Source organism: Galleria mellonella, unplaced genomic scaffold (genome assembly GCF_026898425.1).
Source record: "Galleria mellonella isolate WM207_F2 unplaced genomic scaffold, CSIRO_AGI_GalMel_v1 utg173, whole genome shotgun sequence".
NCBI lineage: Eukaryota > Metazoa > Arthropoda > Insecta > Lepidoptera > Pyralidae > Galleria > Galleria mellonella.
In genome coordinates this window covers 6088583-6109337 of record NW_026442016.1, presented here as the reverse complement: position 1 = coordinate 6109337, position 20755 = coordinate 6088583, and the positions used below count along the sequence as shown (strand labels likewise).

Below are 20755 nucleotides of genomic sequence, written 5' to 3'. Positions count from 1 at the left end.
GAAAAGGGATTGTTACTAATAGAGTCTAACTGCCCCATTGATAACATATCAGATTTACGTCCACGCAGCTCCTAAAAACAATCGTAGTTAATTATATCAATTCATCATCATTGGGCCAATCGACTTATTTAATGTACGTTATATCAAGCCAATCCTTACTTATCATCCCTCAATGGTGTCCCGCCAGTGTATAACAACAGCTCATCAGTACACCATTTTATTTTCGCCTATTAAAAAAGAAACTATTTACCGAACTAACCATGTCAAATTCCTTAAACTTACGAGTATAAAGGCATATGAGTACAATATAACGATGACAAAAATATTTGGCAGCACGTTACCCTCACACAAATAGTAAGCAATATAAGTATCTCTTTAGTGATTTGAATTGATTTTAGTTTAACGTATTGGAGAAATACCGATTTTTCTTAGAAAGGTTAATGTCAGATTCGAATAAAAGAGTTATCTCTTTTATGTCATCACACTTGGTGAATATAATGATTATGATAATAGTAAGTTACCTATAACCCCTTATCATAAATAAGGAAAAATGTTATTAATAAATTTTCCTCGAAGTACATTAGAATAAATATCCATCGCTACATTTATTCAGTAAACTTCAAAAGAGGAAAGTTCTTTATACGATTATACTTTTCTGTATGGAACACACACGCCAATAAGGAATAATTTAAGGTTCACTTTGCTTGCTTTGGTTTGGTCAATCGATTTGCTTCTGAGAAAATCTTATATTTACATAAAGTATATAGTAAGTATAAACATCAAATTATGATTGCTTTATTGCTATATTGCTTTCTTTATTATGATTCCATTGCTATTCAGCGTAGAAATGCAGCAAGTATCCTAGGCACCCTACCAGCTGGCAGTGATCTCATAGAAATTTTTTATCTTTAAATAATTTTTAAACGTTTTAATTACTTTTTTTTGTTATTTGTAAATAAATTATGATTATATCCGTATAGTTATGAGTACTAAATCTTATCTTGATGCAATAAATAGAATCTTAGTTATTGTCTAACAATTAAACTAAATATACCTACTCTATATATAAACTCTATTCAGTAGTATGTTAATTCATCTATTCACTAGTATCTTAGATGTAATCTATAACAATACATATTTATTGTCATGGATGAGATAGAATGTTAATTCATTCTAATGGCCTTGTTTTTTTTTTTAAACACAGGGGGCAAACGAGCATGCGGCTCACCTGATATGACTTAGCCGCCCATGGTCACCCACAATAATACATATTTATGTGCTCATTGATGAAAAAGGAATATGTTGACTTATGTTGTCGTATCGGTCTAAATGGCTGCTGGAAGTTGATTCCAAAGTGTGGTTGTGCGTGGAAGAAAGTGCCTTGAAAAACGCACGGTGGAGGACCGCCACTCGTCCAGATGGTTGGGATGAAATTTTAGTCAATGGTGAAAATCTCAAGTATCATCCGATAATTACACAGAGATGCAACATCTCTACGCAGTTTCAGTGGGTCGAGCCGGACAGTACTTTTGTATGGCCTAGTATAAGGAAAAAATAAAATCAAATCTCATCTTAATTACTGGAAAAAATTACAAAATCTTCTGGGAATGAGGATCACGTGGAGGTTAACTTGTCAGGTGATATATTGTTAGCACTGGCGATTAGTATTCCCATTGTCCCTTACTCCAATATACATATTTAGATGACAAACTTGACTGTCTTATACAAATTTTAGCAATTTGGCAATTTTTGGCATTGAAGACACAAGTGCGGTTTCTCTGTTACGAGGTAACATCCGCGAGAATGGATCCATAATAAATTATCCCATAGATGATCCCAATATGCATATCTATTTGATGGATTTTTACCTCTTTAATTTGCGCATGAAAATATTTCAACCTATGTAATTATGAAATGCGATCATGTATGATAAACATATCTGTCAGCCCTTTTTCTTCGTTTATTTTCGTCAGGGACAACCTTATCGGTATTCACTCAAAGCTTACAAACAACTCTGCATTGAAAACTCGCAACGTTGTCACTAGGTTTTATTTTACGTTTTCATTGTCACTGGATTCCACGTATTTAACAGTTTGAACCCGTTTTCACGATTGAAGTTAGTACATTTGGTGATTTCAATAGCCGCCTTGGCTAATCATAAAGTAACGCTTCATAGTATATCTAAAGTTTATGGAATCGCTTCCGACTCCAAAAAAAGTTCAATAATTACCTACAGATTTTTATATTTGTGTTATTTTTCAACTATTTTCAACCGATTTCAAAAAAAGAAGGTTCTCAATACAATTGTATATTTTTACGTTTGTTATACTTAATAATTTCGTCAGTTGTAAACCAATTTGGAATTTATTTTTATTCGAAAAAGTATGTATATAATTACAAATTAGTCTCAAAGAAATTTTATCACACTAATTGTGATAAAATTAATTTGATTAGTATTCAAAATAATTAGTTTTGCCACACTTAAAGTCGGATTTTTTCTGGAATACGATCTTAATCACATTAGACCTTTTATAATAATGTTGTAGAATGCAATAAATAAATTGAATTGAATTAATTATAATGTTAAAGAAAAAAAAATATGCAAAGTACATATACTGAAATTACCTACTTTAAATGTAAGTAGTTATAGATATCTACATAATCTGTGAAATAACTATGTAACGTAACGTGTCTGTTAAACTGTATCTTATCTATTTAAATTTGGGATACAAATACTTTTAAAACATGAATACAATTGGTACCTATTATGTTTTTATAGTATTGAAATTCTAGAATCGATTCTATACAAATAATAGAATGAATGGATATTTTTAAAACATACATGTACGTACATAAACTATCTTGAGTTCGTGATCGGAAATAGGTCACAATTCCAAGTACCATTAGTATGATAATAATGAACGAGATAATATCATCGGAGCATGTAGGATACATACTATATGTTTGGTAATACGTTAAACCTCATATGATATAGGTTTATAAGAATTTAAATTCTCTAATTCTTACTAAAATGTATTATACATAAAATACTTTCTATTCTACCCTACTACTCTAATAGCGTAGTATGTAAAATATACTGAATTCTACTGATACTGGCTGCACCATAATGAACTTTATATAGCAGTGTTACGTTTACTTACAATTATTTTTCTGATTTTATTCGCACTTTAGAGTATATCGACTGATGACGCTTATCTACTAAAAGTATTGAAATTAACCGAAATTAAAATTTTGGACACAACAAATTTTTTAAAGGATAAGATTAAATAATTAATTTTGGTTCTTGTTCAGAAAAAAATAGGTATATTTTGTTATTACAATATTGTTCAAGCTTCTACTTGATTAGTTGTGCTTATTTTTAAAATAAAAATAAAATAAAAGGTTATCGTACTCGTATAGGTAAATTTTTTTCAACATATCGAGTTAAAGTTGATTCCTGAGGATTCAATTTTTTAAAATTCAATAAAGATTGATTAGTTGTTTTCATTTTTGTATTTAAAAAAAATTATCGTAGAATTTTTTCCAGTATATATTTAAATTGTGATGAAAATTACAATTTTTTTTGCAAGAAATACAAAAAAAATATTATGCAATTTTTAGTTTTATTTAAAATATATACAGCATAGTTTATATAATATATTAAAAATATATAATATATATATATACTATAGTTTATATAATATATTTTATAGTTTCTCTGGCTAGTCATAAACTTGTCCACTTACTTGTGCCGGTTTATCGTTGTGTTTCGGGAGTCGTTGTATATATAAATATAACGCCTACTATTTTTAGTACAGCAGAATCTAAATTACGCTACTTTAAAAATGTGAATGAAATTATACTATTTATAGGAATAGGTATCTTACAAACAGATAGTAGGTATAATATATCTTCTTCCTACTTATATCCCAATTATTATATGGGGTCGGCGTAATATTTTTTTTTTATCTATATTATAAAAAGATTTGGCTTAGTTTTACGACCGATCGCCTGTCTGATGTCAACCCTCTTTGGGAATGCATTTGTTGGTGGTTTTCGCCACCTACGGTATGGAGGAAAAGATCGAGGAAAAAAGGAAGGGAACGTTGGAAATATTTAAAGGAAATTAGTAAATAAGAGAAATAAGGGATTTATGTGGGAAAGGAAAGGGGGGAACTTGCAGCGCTTCGGGAGGCCGGGGTCGCATACTCGTATGGCCTTATTCTAGAATCGAACAGATTACTAGAGAAAAACACCCTTGACGCGTATAGTAGGTATAATATATCAAATATATTAATTTAGTATGTGGTTGTAAGCGATTTGTCTACTTGCAGTCACAATCTAAAATTAAACAAACTATATTCTTCATTTAAGAGTAAGTTACCCAATAACTAGGGCTAACAGTTGCTGAGTCGCCTTAATTTGGTTTGTTAACTGTATATTTTATCATCATTTAATATCTAATATTTATAATAATATTCACCCGGTGATAAGTACTACAATCTATATAATATTGTAAAACAAATTGCCACAATCTGTAGGTATTCCTAACAGACTCAATTATAGGTGCGTAATAGGTACTTAGTAAATCACGATATTGTAATATACTTTATTATAGGATAGATGGTTAATATAATGTAAGAATTAATTTAAATCCTTTAATTTTAATTATGTTTAATTATGTTAGATTTTATTAATTTATTTTCCAAAAGCGTAGTAAAATAATTTCTAATGATGTCATTATAATTTTTTGTTTTACGTAAAATAATATATTACTTATGTTTTTTACGTATTTATTCAGACCTATATACTAAATAAACAAGCACGTATTATTTCCTTTCAATTTATTTTAAAGCGGGTAGGTATTTAAGATTATTCATATCACATTGAAATAATTAATCTAAAGATAACAATAGATTGTAGTTGCAGATAATTTACAAACATACGTCTCTTTGACGCGTTAGTACGGACGTGTCATCAAAAGAAAACAGCTACAAGAGACAATCAACAAAGCTGTTGTGTTTTCAATTTGTTGAGAAATGTTCGATGTTGTTCTATATTCAAACTTAAATTAATAGTGACACTGGTTATATGCATATTATTCCCGATTTCTGTGAAATATTTTGTGGCAATGGTTTCCTTTCATGATATTACATGAGTGTCTTTACAGTGTATTACATATCTGAATATGTATAGACTTGATAGCTTATTTACTCTGATCTGTTTCTGTGGGATTGTTGGACAAAGCCTTTGTCAGGTATTTTTAAAAATTATTAATCGAATGTACGACTAGTTTATTATAACCAGTGGCGGACTAACGGAAGGGCAGAAGTGGTGAGCCGCCCCGAGTCTCTGATTCTAGGTGTCCTCCTCCTTTTTTCTCAGCCATAATTATATATAAAAAGCTTGTAAAATTATATCATTTTAAAATGGAACCCTTATTGCGCTTTGCCGCCCATGGTTTCCGATGGACTTACGTCTGTTACTGAGTATAATGCATCATCCTACGAAATTGCATGCATATTTATAACATTGCGTTATTATTAATCATACTTTTACACATCTTTTATATAAATAGTATTATATTTTTTTAATCAACAATAAAAATATTATTTATTATCTTTATTTCTCACCCGTATTAAGTGCTCCATGTATTTAGTTAGGATACCGTATTTTTTTATACCCATGTACCAAATTCCATTCAAATCCGTTAAATCAAACCGTTTAATTGAACTGAGAAACAAATATCTAAATATTTTTACAAACTCATTTATAATATCAGGTAGTAAATTTTAATAATTTAACCATCATAGATAATTAAATAATTGTAACCTGCAGGTTGTCAACATTCATGTAACAATGACTAATAAAATCGGAAAAAAAAACTTTTTATAATATGTAAGTTATCTCAACGACGTACAGATTTAACAAATTGCTTCACCTTCCTATGGTTTAATACATAATACAGACATTATGTATTAAATAGTACGAGTATATATCGACAACTACGAGCGTAGGTGGATATTTGTTAGGTCTAAGAAATTTTATTTGTATTAGTCTACAAGTTAATTAATGAATAATCCCCTTTAAAATACTAGATTAGAATGTATTAGTTTTTGCTTGCGACTTCGTCTGCGTGATTGTGATATATTTACATGATGGGATAAAAATAGCCTATATCATTCTCCGTCCCAAGTAGTACATATTTATTAATTTTCATAAAGATCGATTGATTCGTTAAGTAGGTGACGAACTAATAAACATCTTAGTAATATAATAAATATGTCTATATATGAAAGATATTAAAGAAAAATTAATATGAGGGATCTTAATAAGACAAAAAGAAGCCAAAACAATAATTTTTAGAAATTATTGTCTGTCTGTTAATCTGTATGTTTGTTCCAACATCACATAAAAACTACTGCACTGAATTGGATGCGGTTTTACATTTGTGTTCCTTAAGTTAGACAACTTAAAATTTGGTATAAATTTTATCTTCATGCGCCATATATAACAGAAGAGGTTTTCCTACTTTTAAAATCCACGCGTATGAAGTAGTGGCCAGAAAGTTAGTTTATAATATCAATAACGATGAGTTAAGTTCATTTATGTGGGTAATACGCAGCCTAGCAAAATAAAAAGCTTTCACTTGTAACCACAGGAAACAAGGGGGAAAGGGATTGTTAGTAATGGAGACTGAGAATTCCATTGCTAGCAATATACCCAACCAGGTCGACCTCCTCGCGGTTCTCCCTGGAAACTATCATGGTTAATTCCTGATGAGTTCACCATTATGGGCTAACTGGCCTGTTTTCATTCTCATCTATCACCCTTCACTGGTGCTCCGCCAGCGTATCCCGTTAGCGCAGGCGGGGTTACCATACCATTTTCACCCATCAAAAAAAAAACCATAGGAAACATCTGTACAAAAATCGTCTGCTTTGATTCTTCTCTTCCACCACTACAAAGCAATTGTCTATCCAGACAATTTATTTGCGGTAGTAGTACATCCGTATTTGGGTTCAAACACAGATCTGGTAGTAAAATATGTGCTTGTAAATTGCTATCATCATCATATCAGCCGTTAATTCTCCACTGCTGAACAACGGCCTCCTCCATTAGTTTTGCCAGTAGTTGCCACGCTTAGCCGGCGGGTTGGTAAATTGCAATGCTTATGGTATATTCTACATCAAATGACAGTGCGAAATTTATGTAATTCATCATGGATTTAAAAATAAGGTGTTTAGTTAAGAATTACCTTCTTATCTGGATAATCCGTATTAAATATAGACATCATTATCAGGATAAATATTGCAATCGTAGAACCGCGCCCTTGGCACAATCTAATTTATAGTACTTGAGCAACTATCTGTCTATACTTAATTTAACGAGGACAATTTTAACTGTAATTATGTTGGTCATAAATCTAGCCTTCCTAGCAAATAAGTTTTATGACAAATTGTTTTTATTTAAAAACGCCAATAATAAATTGTAAGATTTCAATCTCTGTCTGTATACCATCATAATGTACAAACAGATGATATGATTTTAATACACTGTTTTATATTTTATAGCTTTAGTTTAGATTCTTGGTTACGTTTACTGCTTTCGATACTGAGTGTTTGGAGATGCTCAGCAGTCAGAAATTCGAAAATTTTCATCTTATCAAGAATATCGATTGTTTCTCAAATTATCTGTATAACATACCATATAAAAGTTCCATATTTGAAATGTCCATAAAGTGTACATTAGAGATTATTAGAATATTATTTTTTTATTTATTTATACCTTATTGTACCAACTAATAATACATAAAAATATGACAGAGGTAAGTAAATGTACAAAGACGAGCTTAACTCTAAAAGAATTCTCTTCCAGAAAACGCAAAGTGGAAAGAACATCAGTGTTAGTGGGTAGAGCGGTGTACAATATTGTGACAATTTTCAAACAAAAAGAACTAGAAAAATTAAAATATATACTTAGACATACATACTTATATATACAAATAATAAATTATATATTTTATTATATACTCTTAATCATACTTATATTTTATTTTAATGAACTAGGTGTTATTTTGCAAAGGTCTAAACCACTAGTTATTTGAGTAGAATTGTTATGTTCAATTCCGCTTCCATTAGTAGGTATGTGTGTGACTGCTAACACTCAAAGATTGACAGATGGCTGTTACATTATTAAGCACTGGTCGTTTATAATGAAGCATAAATTTAACCACATTAACTTTCCAAATAATTCTATGTTTGAACTTCTTAGATTAGTTTCGATTTATAGACAGATAGTAAAAAATTATGATCAGGATCTGATGATAAGCTTCTAATTGGACGAGTCGATTGTATTATAATTTTTAACAAAATTTTACAAATAGTCATTTTTAAATCTTTATTATTTGTACACTTTTGTTTCAAAACTTTTATCAATGTAACAAATACGTAATTCCCTTTCACACATCGTTTTTGCGTAAGTACGCATGCCAAAAATACGTATTATCTTAAGGTCATCAATACATCAGATATTACAAAAATAAAACATATTTTCACATTTTAGTTGTCATATTTAAGGACGCAGTATATAATTTAGATAGTAATTATATTAATATAAAATTTCTAGTTTAATGTTTTACTAGAGTTCATCTTCACTTTATGAGAAACTTAACTGATATATAATATCCATCCGTTCCATATTATCATCTAAATTGCAAGTTGACTGCTCCTTGTAATTACTGATTGCTTTACTGTTATTTAAGACTCCTTCTAAATCGTCAATTAATACTTAGAATTGGTCAATATATTTTCAATTGTTTTGTTGCATACTAGAGATCGGCCCCGGCTTCGCACAGGTCACAGAAGATTGAAAAATAGTATAATAATTTATATTAGCTTTAATTTGTATTATATTTTTGTAATTTTCGTAGAGAACTCTGTAGCTTTCTCTAGGTAAAAGAATTAAATAGGTTAAAATAGTAATTTTATTATTTGTCCGTTACAAACAAAAAATATAATCTTTCTTCTTTATAATATTAGTATAGAAATGTCGCAGCATTTTAACAAAATAAAGCTGTAAAATGATATATTGAAACAAAAATAATAATATTTAAAATGTGTTCTACACAAAAAAAAGACAACGTATTCAATTGTAGTAAACCCAAATATTTTTATTTAAAAACTATTAAACTGATTTTGATAATATTCCTATGCTCTCTGTAACTATATCCTTTCAGATAAAAAATGTTCCAAATCGGTTTACAACTGACAGAGTTATGACGTAACAAACATAAAAACAAAGTATAACCGAATTGAGAACCTTCTTTTTGAAGTCAGTTGAAAAATATAAAAATGATGTTACTCTGAGGGTCACGTGGCCCTTGGCATTTACTCATACATACCTTCGTCCTGAAAAGTGCTACAATGCTGAACACTCCGCACCAGTCACAATTTGAGCTGTGATGTAATGAGATTACCTAATCTCATTTTATTTTAGCACGGCTACTAAAAATGGCAAGTGCACACAATACCAACGCGAACACACAATAACAGGTGAAAGTTGAATGTACGGAACTTTTTTTTTAAAATTTAAAGTTTTCTTTATTTTTTCATTGCAGACTGATTATTGTTCTTCTCATGGACTTAATGTTGTCCGAGGGGAAGCATTGGACGTATGGCTTCCCCGTAACGCCAGGGTTGCTATTAGCACCAATCAGCTGAATTGCAGCAAGCCCGACTTTTATATTTGTGAAGTAAGTAACATTTACTTTATCGCGAGAGGAAAATTAAAATACACAGCACATACTATTTTGTGCGACTATTCTGAGTACATATACCACGGTCTTATCTATTTCTGTCATGCAAGCGACAATGGATATGCATTATTGAATTTCAGTCTAAACGGACTTAGTGCAATATCGGTATTTACTCTCATGTTGATTCCCTATTAATTTAGTCACAAATTAAGTTGTTTTTTTAAGAAGCAAAATCTCCATAAATTTCTTATTCTTAGATTAGTGGGTAGATATTTCTTGCATACTCTATATCTACTCTAGTTTTTTGTCTGACAATATTTAAAAGGCCAGGGTGTATTAGATATAACGCGCCTTAACTTACACTGAATTAGAAGTAAGCAACCGATTCAGCAGCTAAGAACTGCCAAAGCGATAAACTGTGATGTATTATGCGTTATAAAGTCATGAGTTCTAGAACCTTTGTAGAAGATTTTATTTAATAGACTTACATGCCACTTTTAAGTCTTAATGATATATTTATTTTTTAGGAACCACCAGATTTAGTACCACTTGATGATGCAAGAGTCTGTAACTACCGTAATGGTAACTACCACGAGCAAATCTTCCACTGGGTCGCTGGTTGTGGGTGTCTGCTCTTCACTCCAGATTTTCTGTTTGTTGGTGGTGCTAATTCAATTAATATGAGTGCTAGTTGTTTATACGAGCGTCGGTTAGCGCCTTGCATTGAAATTGTAAGTTATAAATATACGACAATCGTCACCTGAATCATGCATGGGCATATACTTACGAACATACTATAAATTTTTACGTCTCGTCACGAAATTTATCCTTTATGGATATATAAGAATTTTATAGAGAAACATAATGTATGTTTTCAACTATTCCAAAAATATGCACTAATATTTACATGTTGTAGGCAAAAAAAGATGGCACATGTGGTTGTTATCCTTTTGACCCTGGTTTAGATGAGGTTGTAAAAGCTGTGCAGGATGCTCTTATTCCTACGGCCCACGAACGTTGGCAGAGATGCTTTTATGCAGCCAAGGATTGCTGTGACCAATATCTGATGGAAGATACTCTTTCAAACGGTAAGTTTCTTAACATATTATTATCATAATGATTATATAGTAAGGAATATAGTAGCTATATATACATAGGTACAAAGATTGTAAAATTATGTAGGTATATAAACAAAACAGAATAACAATATTTTTTTTAATTATTGACAATAAAGTGGTAATCCCGTAGGTTTTATTATTTGATGGCGGGAGTAGTGTTTTACAACATAAATATAAGAATTAGATAATAAAAGCGATCTTTTGAAGATCAACAATTTTCTAAAGAATTTGATATTTATAATTTATGTTCCAGAAGAATTTTCTAACACACTATATTAGAGGGGGGGGGATTGTTAGCAATGGAGATTGACAGTACCATTACTAGCAATTTTCCCTATTAGGTCGATCTCCACGTAGTTCCCCCTGGAAACCATCGTGAACAATCCTTGTTGAATTCATCACGATGGGTTAACTGACCTGCTTCATCTTCACTTATCATCCACATTACTTCGTCAATTCTGAATCGATTTTAATGATTTTTTAACAAAAGATTAAAAATAACATATAATAATATAACATAATAATAACAATAATTAGCCTTCCAAAGTCCAACCCCGCGTCCGAGCTCACCATCTAGCTCACGTGGAAGGCGGTCACGCGTATAAATTAAACCTACGCGGCTAAAGGGGCAATGGCAAAAATAAAGATGGCGGATAATAATAACGGAGAGAGTATAGGGTCGCTGCCCGGGGGTCGCCGGGGCGCGTCTACAACTGGCGGTAGGCGCGGCAGAATGCGAGCCAGCCGACCGGCCCCACCACCTGGCCGGTCCGACCCCTCGCCATCGACATCAGCTGGCTTGGCGCCGGCAGGGCCGTCACAGGCCCAGCAATCGGTGCCCGCCACTGGTGGTACACGTCGCATGAGGTGGACAAGAGCCATGAATGAGGACCTCATGCGTGCGTTCTTCAGGGCTACAGGGACAGAAACAGGCAGAACAGGATATAATTTTCTGCGTCTTTTACCGGATCTAACCGTCTCGGAACAGAACCTAGCCGACAGAGTTCGGTACATACAGCGCTCTGGTATGTTTAGCGCGACCGAACTCGAACGATTGCGAAGTGAAGTTGTTCCAGAAGCAAATTCCGCGATTCTCAGACGTGCTACCTAGCGTAGAGGTGTTTGCCGAAACGCTTTCAGAAGCGGATGCGGACGGAACAACTTCCCAGGATATAGAGCATATGAGGAGCATACTAGAGGAGGCGATTCTAGAGATCCGAAGAACTCCCCTCGAAGAGAGACCGAAGCTTCCCCGGATATATCCAAATGTGGCGACGCGGGATGCCATTGAGGCCACAAATGGACTGCTGCCTCAGTACCTTGAGGGCAGCGGTGACCTGGGAGAGACGAGTTCAATCCTGTTAGGTGCTGCGTTGGCAGTATGCCGATATACCGGCGCAAAAATGCCCCGGGCTGGACGTAATATCCAAAGGGATAATATGAAACCAGCCTGGAAAAGAAGGATTGAACGACGGATCGCCCAGGCCAGAGTCCTCATTGGTAGACTGCTCTGCTTCAGGGAGGGCAACACACGCCCGAGAATTATGCGCTCCGTAAAAGAGGCCTTTGCTGGGACAGGTGTACGTCTGTTCCAGCCGGACTTCGGGCACAAACTTACGGAGCGCATAGATGAACTGAAGCAGAAGATCGCTGCATGGGGGAAGCGACTCACGGTACTCTGAGAGGGTTGAGAGGTATCAACAGAATCGCCTCTTTATGAGTGATCAACGGAAGTTTTATAGGAACTTGGAGCGCCCAAAACTACAGCCCACAGGACAAAGACCCGAAACAGCCAATTTCGTCGCCTTCTGGAGACAGCTGTGGTCTGAACCTGTGGAACATGAGGAGGGCGCATGGATGCACGATGTTGAGAAAGCATGTGCTCGAATAACGCCGATGAACGCCATTGCCATTACGGAGGAAGACGTGGTTGCCGCGATCCGTCGGGCTCCGAACTGGAAAAGTCCGGGGATCGACGGATTGCAGCACTACTGGTTAAAGGCGTTCTCGGCCAGCCATGCGATCTTAGCCGTGCAATTCCAGAGTGCCCTCGAAAACAGGGCGCTCCCGAACTTCCTTACAACCGGGATCACTCATTTAGCTCCTAAGACGGACGATACCGCGGATCCATCTAAATATCGCCCCATCACTTGTCTTACGACAATATATAAGACGTTAACATCCGTTCTGAGCGCTAAGATCTCTCGTCATGTGTACGAGAATAAGATCCTATCTAGCGCTCAGAACGGATGCAGGGGCGGTAGCCGCGGATCGAAGGAGCTTCTCCTCATTGATACTGTCGCTGGGCACGTGGTCAAGCGGAACCGTCGGAATTTCTCCGCCGCCTGGATAGATTATAAAAAGGCGTTCGATTCCGTGCCCCATTCATGGCTCCGGAGGATACTCGAGCTGTACAAGATCGACGGTACAGTTCGAGTGTTCTTGGAGGCATGCATGAGGCAGTACGACGATACTATCCAGGGCGAGCGATTGACGGATACCGCTGACCGGATAGAGATAAAGAGAGAAATATTCCAGGGCGATTGTTTGAGTCCAAATCCACTCAGTTTTAAGAATTCGGGGACTGGATTTCAGTATCGGAGAGGAACCTTGAATAAACTGCTAATCCGAGCGTAAACGGAGCTGCTAAATATATTATAAGCTCTATTAGGATGGCGCTCGGAATAGACAAGTGCGCGGTCCTCCATGTGCAGAGGGGACGGGTCACTCAAACTGAAGGGATCGCCACAGATCCCTCTAATATTAAAACCCTCTCCGAGGCTGAAACATACCGGTATCTGGGCATGTCACAAAACATCGGTGTGAAGGAGACGGATATGAAACAGTCAGTCCGCGAGGAATTTTTTGCGCGCCTTACAAGAGTACTGAAAAGTTCCTTGTCGGGCGCCAATAAAATCCGAGCTTATAACGGCTGGGTCATACCCGTACTCCTTTACACTTTTGGCGTGCTCAGATGGTCTCAAACCGAACTCGAAGCCCTGGATCGGAAAGTCCGCACAACTATGACCCTCCATAGAATGCATCACCCGAAATCGTCAGTCATGATGGTGGTCGAGGCTATTAAGACCATGCACAACCGCGAGATTGACAGCCTCATATTTTCTGGAGAAAAGAGACGAGGGTTTGCATAGAGAGGTCATAGAATGTGACAAAGGATTCACCCCTCTTTCTCTGGCTAAAGAGGACTGGCGAAAACCCGAAGTTTTGAGTACCTCTCAGCGGGAGGCCGTATGGAAAGAGAAGGAGTTGCACGGAAGGTTCTTCAAAGCCCTTCACGGGCCGTACGTAAACACGAAGACCTCCGTGCACTGGCTACAGTTCGGTGATCTCTTCGGAGAGACCGAGGGTTTTGTCTGTGCAATACAGGATCAGGTGGTTAAGACTTACCGAAAGCACATTCTGAAGGATGGCACTGAGGACATCTGTCGAGCATGTCGCCATCCTGGAGAGTCACTCAGACATGTGCTTTCGGGTTGTTCAGTTTGCCAACACAGAGTACTTGCACAGGCACAACCAGGTAGCCAAAATACTCCATCAAGAGCTAGCTCTGAAGTACGGCCTCGCGAATGAGAGGTTGCCGTACTATAAGTACGAGCCACAGCCGGTCCTCGAAAGCGACAGCGTCAGGCTCTACTGGGACCGATCCATCATCACGGACAGGACTGTTCTTGCGAACAAACCTGATATCGTGGTGATGGACCGGGCACTTTCGAGGGTGTTTTTGGTGGATGTCACCATACCGCATGACGAGAACCTCGTGAAAGCCGAAACCGAGAAGAAGAGAAAATATCTCGACCTGGCTCACGAGGTGACCGAAATGTGGGGGGTGACATCTACCGAAATCATCCCAATCGTTATGTCGGTGAACGGTATCCCAACCAGTCTGGAACAACATCTCAGACGGTTGGGATTCCGAGGCACATCCCGGGAAAGATGCAGAAAGCGGTGCTCTTAGATTCTGCCCGCATTGTACGCCGGTTTCTCTCCCTGGGGCCCTGAACCCCGGCCGACTGTGCTTCTACCGGGGGTTAGTTGCCATCTCCTCTCCTTAAGAGGGGAGATGAGAATTTTGGTAAAATTTAAAAACAATAATTAATATAAATTTTATCAAGATCGAAGACGGTTTCTCTATGGAATAATTCTTAAATTATGAGAAGAAAAAATACTTAAATTATCTAAGAATAGTATTTAATTCGGATTAAAAATGTATTAAAACAATATATCTACATCGTATTATTACGGATACGAGTACGTACTTAAATGTAAACACTTCTAGAGTACCGGTACTAGTATGGTATGATTCTATCTGTGGTATTGGTTAAGTTTTAACTTGGCGCATGTTGTGCAGACAGGAAATGGTATAGGTACGTATGCCCAAATAAGCGTATTTCTACGTAATAGGTCCACATGTCAGACAGATAACAAACACTTAATAGCTCTTCATATTAAGCTTCAGTTTATAAACCTACATACGAATAATAATTTGTACAAGATGGCATTAATCGCATTTTCTTGGAATATTTCATTAGTCATTACGCATATTTATTTATTTGTTTACGCGAATGACGGCTAAATAATTAACTGTGTAGTTAGATAATTATTGTGAATCGTAGATACCTAAAAATTTATCTATTACGCTGTGATTATATTAATCCTTCTTATTTACGAACTCCGTTTTATTTAGTTTAAGGTATAACAGAATAAAAATATTTAAATACTTATTAAAATTTTAATGTACTACACAGCATGTTCAACAGTGGACAATGAATAGGTTGTATTCATGATGATTGCATAACATACCAGTCTTAGTCGCACATATTATTTATAGAATACTGAAATCGGGTGATGGCGGTAAGCTCGCACGAGGTCATTTGGTTACTTATATGCTTGATGAAATGTGAACATGTCGAGCAATGCGTTCTCCGTAACGCTAATAGTCAATAAATAAGTCTGATTAGGAAAGGGGATTACCAGTAAGTAAACGGTTTTTTAACAGGTGAAGATAAAATAGTCACCCCACTTGCGATATCGGTATATATTGGCGCGGCACTTGTGAGGGATGATAGGTAAGAATGAAAGGATGCCAGTTAGTCAATCATGAAGAATATAAGTATTAATCACGACGGTTCCAAGGAGTAACCGCGTGGAGGTTGATCTTTATATTTACTAGTAATATCCTAGGTTAAAATTCATAGTTGTAACTTCTGGTAACAATGTTATGATTGGTCAACTGACCTGCTTTCGTTCTTACCTATTATCCCTCATTTAAATGTCGCTAGCGAAAATAAATATTGCAAGTATGATTAACATTAAATTTTCATTCCTAAACCTAGGATTGCAATTGTATGCGTATATACTGAAATACTAAATAAATTAAATTATAATATTAAATTTATAATAGTCATAGTAAACTAAAACCAATAGCGAAATATCTAAGTATTTATTTTTTATCATCAATCTTTATCTTAGGCTTAGAGCGAGTACTTTGTCATTACATATGTGTCGAATGTTCTAGGTGAGACCCGATGTGGGACAACTTTCGATGGCTGGACATGTTGGCGGGGCGCCCCAGCTGACACCATCGCTTATGAAGTGTGTTCCGAGTTTGCGTACTCTAATTCGGGGCCAACTTGTTCTCGTAAGTTATTACAGTTTTGACGAGTCTCAACGGTTTTTTTTTTTATTTTCACAAATAAATTTAAATGAAAATTAAATCATGACTAATGCCATAAAATTATGTATTAATAATAATAGTAATAAAAATACATGTAGGTAGTTTGTGCTTAGACTTTTTATTTGCACTATCTATCTAAAAGTAATAGATAACATTATAATCTTTGCGATATTCTTTTGTGCTTTACCTTATATACATTTATATCATAAGTGATGACATTAGAATTGTTAGACCTTGAATCACAATAACTAGCAGTTTTTATTATTGATTTTATTGATTTTTGTACTTTCATCACTGTTGTGATTAGAAATATATGTTCTGATGACATTATAAAAGAATTCGTAGTTAGACCGTGAATCACAATACCTAGCAGTTTTTTTATTATTATACAATACCTTTTTCAAATGAGAACGAAAAAAAATATTGGTTTTAAATATTGACCTTAAAACTATTTCGGCTTTCACTTGTAATGTTCACTGTTGTGATTATATAAATACTACAATATATGTTTTTATACATTTCTTTTTTCTCTTTTTAGATAGATTAGATTAGAGAACATCCTTAATGAAAACAAACCGATTGTATTTTTGCCCAAAACAACTTGAAATCGTAGTATAAGAATAAATAAGAATTAAAAAGCAGAAAAAATACTAAACAGCGTCCTATATAAAAAATAATATACCTATAGAATAGAGGCATACAATCTTGGTAATAAATTAAAACTGAAATTATGCTTTATTTGTAAAAATAAAACGATTGATTTTGTCAAGAATATTTAACTAGTTTTGAGACCATCGTAAACTTGTTACACTGATGCTCCTCATAGTTGATATTCGTATTACTTATGTATTTTTCTTTGTTATTGAACATAACATCTGTAAGGTAATATTATCTGCTACTTGCATACAATATTAATAATATTAATAAAATGTCGATAATTATTTAGTTGAAGTATTTTTTATAATAACCTTTTTTTTTAATAACCTTATTGTATCAATTTGTATATTTCTGCAACAGACTATAGCATACATAAAAACCCTTTTCAGATTACAGTAGCAAACCATGTTATGCAAATGGGACGTGGGAACAACAAACGGATTACAGTACATGCAGTGTCTCCCCGCGTCTTATCCGCCGATATCACTTCCACATCGGTGTGTTATCATTCTCTATCATCTCTTGCCTGCCTGCTGTGTTCATATTCTTTTTCTACAAGCGGCTAAGGATAACGAGGGTGATACTGCACAGAAACTTGCTCGTTGCAATCATTATTAGAAATGTTCTGGTCATCATTAGCAGAAGTGTGGTAAGTTGTATACAATTATGCAATACTTGTCTAAAAGCAAAAATACTTTAAAAATAATGAATAATTTTATGTCCTATCTATAGAGCAGATGTAAAGGTACACAATGTGCTTTTTGATTTTAAGAATTTTGCAGAACATACGTGCATAAATAAATAAAACATAGTAGTATATTTTCGTACTAATTTTTGCAAATTTATGGCCATGTAATAAATTATTATTATCTAAGTAAACAAAAACTAATATATAAAAATATCCAGTTAGATGTATCCATCGTAATAAATACAATTAGTATAAAATAAGATTTTATAAGGCAACGAAACACCTGAGGAAAAGCTGTTTGGTAGATAGAATATACTTATTCGATTATTATCTACTTTTCATATTCAGATATACATAGATGAACTCTCCAACTCGGAAGATACAGTATTGTCAAATCACGGTGTAGGATGTCGCATGCTTAGCGTAGCCGAGCGCGTCGCAGCCAATGCCGTATTCGTCTGCATGCTCACAGAAGGAATTTACCTCCATCGGCTAATCGTTGCTGTCTTCAAAAATAATATAAAAATCAACTGGTTATATGGTTTTGGTGCTGGTAAGTATAAAGTATTGTTCTATCTGTAAACGAAGTAACATTCTATTGGTGATGTTGCTAACGGACAGATGAAAAATACGTCTATAGATGACGGTTACCACTTTCCATGAGGTGGGCAGTCAGCTTGCTTGCCAGTCTAAATTGCGTAAAAAAATATTATAGATTTTTTGTAAAAAAATATTAAATAGGTATTTAAAGTATGTGTACGTAGTAGTATATTTTTATATTTTGTTGTATACAGTGATTGCCATTGTCCCCGTGGTGGCTTGGGCGATAGTAATGAGTAAATACAACGACCACTCTTGCTGGGTAATATACACAGTCAGTAACATTCAATGGATTCTAGACACACCCAGGGTCGCTATTTTATTGATCAACACCATTTTGTTCGCCGATGTAATGAGGGTTTTATTGACGAAAGTAAGGAACAGCGAGAATGCGAATCAACTGTGAGTATTAAAATATTTGTAATATGACGACAATACAATGATTATTAAATGATTGTTTTATAATCAGATAAAAATGTATGTATAACATTTTTCAGAAGCGTTATTGTGTGATGTGATTTTTTTAAGTAGAAACATGATAAATTTATGATATGATTTTATCGTCTGTTTTAATAGAAGTTATTGAAAAGTAATCAACTTTTATTTAAATTATCATAGAAACTTTAAATTAAATCAGTAACAAATCGATACATTCATTCAAGTAATGAATTTTATTAGACAACAGCAGGCCCTCTTATGGTCGGGACAAACATCCGTTTGTTTACATTTTCCTTAAGTATATACTGAAACAGACATACAAGCTGTTATGTCTAGTACTGTAAACAAAATACCGTAATTAATTTCAAACAAAGGTAAACACGAAATTTTAAATATTTTTATCATATGAAAAAAATACACTAATCATTGTTTACAGCAGGTATATAATTTATAATAGAAGATAAATATAAATGGAAAATACTTAATAGTTTCATTATTTTGTTATAAAGGAATACTGCCAAAGCCTCTCTATTTCTGATGCCAATTTTTGGAATCCAGTTTTTGCTAACGGCATTCAGGCCTACTACCAGCAACTGTACTGGCGAGCAAGTCTATTATTACATCGCTTATTCAGTTGAAGGACTCCAAGGTTTTATTGTAGCTATGCTATACTGTTATGTCAATAAGGAGGTAATTTGTTAGATTATAATATATTAGAATTTAAATATGAATTTTCCACATACCACTAAGAAAATCATTTTATTAAATATTATATTGAAGAAACAAGATTCAAAATATGTCCATAAAAAATAACTCATTTGTTTGAGCTATAAACAGTCCACTTCCAGATCTTACTTTTCTATTGTACTTTAATTTGAGCGCTCTATAATACATTATACTATTTTAGGTACGCATGTTGGTAAAAGCAACTTATAGAAAAACAGAATCTGCAATAAGATCTCGAGTTAGAGGCGATTCCATATACCCGCGAATGAGCAACATAAATTCCGACAGAAGGTTCACCTACAGTACGGGCTTACCATCGCAACAAATAGATGATTTAAAAAATGATTATGCCACTGTTAACCCAAAATTGCATGTCGCTGAAATAATATCAATTGACACAACTGAAAAATTAGCTGATATACTCGAACCAGTTTACGAAACGATTGGAAACGATACAACTAATGAGGATTATTCTTTTGTAAGATCTAATAAAGAGAATATCTCTGGATGTAACTCGAAGATAGACATGAAAGCTGACGATTATTATGGCTTTACAAATGCATCAAGTATATCTATAGAATGCCCCGATTGGATTCGAGATGCCTCATCACCAAAAAGCAGTGTTTACAAAAATTCACAAAATGATTATGAAACAAAGTTCTCAGATAAAAGAAATTCTAAACATATGAACGTACAAGAGATGGAATTAAGAAAGAGAAATCCAGTCCATGATAATTCAATGGAGATTACTTTAGAGAATGATCCTTCTCTAATAAGGTTTGAAAATAAAGACACAAATAATGGTGCACAAAAAGAAATTGATAGTAGTGTTAACAAAGATAAAAACAAACACAATGAAGTTCAGAATAGTATCGTGGAAGATAACGCATCTGGTTCAAAGGTACCTGACAATATGCTTGATGAAATAATGCATTACATGGGTAATAATGATAGCAATAGCCCGAAATTAAACCCAGATCTTTTTTCCCCAAATAGAAAAGAAGAAGATAAAATAATATTTGTTGATTAGGTTATTAATTAGTGAATAAAATTTTTAGTTTTTTTTTTTCTATTTT

The 20755-nt window shown here is 34.3% G+C and overlaps 1 protein-coding gene across 1 annotated transcript; it reads left to right on the top strand.

The window, feature by feature from the left end:
* The first annotated feature begins 4936 nt into the window (after positions 1 to 4936).
* LOC113515414 (uncharacterized) lies at positions 4937 to 20743 on the top strand. The gene is made up of 10 exons (XM_026899608.3): positions 4937 to 5257; positions 9620 to 9754; positions 10285 to 10488; positions 10674 to 10845; positions 16412 to 16534; positions 17617 to 17876; positions 18264 to 18468; positions 18710 to 18917; positions 19463 to 19643; positions 19861 to 20743. Exons 1-10 carry the CDS (start codon positions 5189 to 5191, stop codon positions 20707 to 20709), a joined length of 2406 nt encoding a protein of 801 aa, XP_026755409.2. The 5' UTR covers positions 4937 to 5188; the 3' UTR covers positions 20710 to 20743.
* Positions 20744 to 20755: the final 12 nt, after the last annotated feature.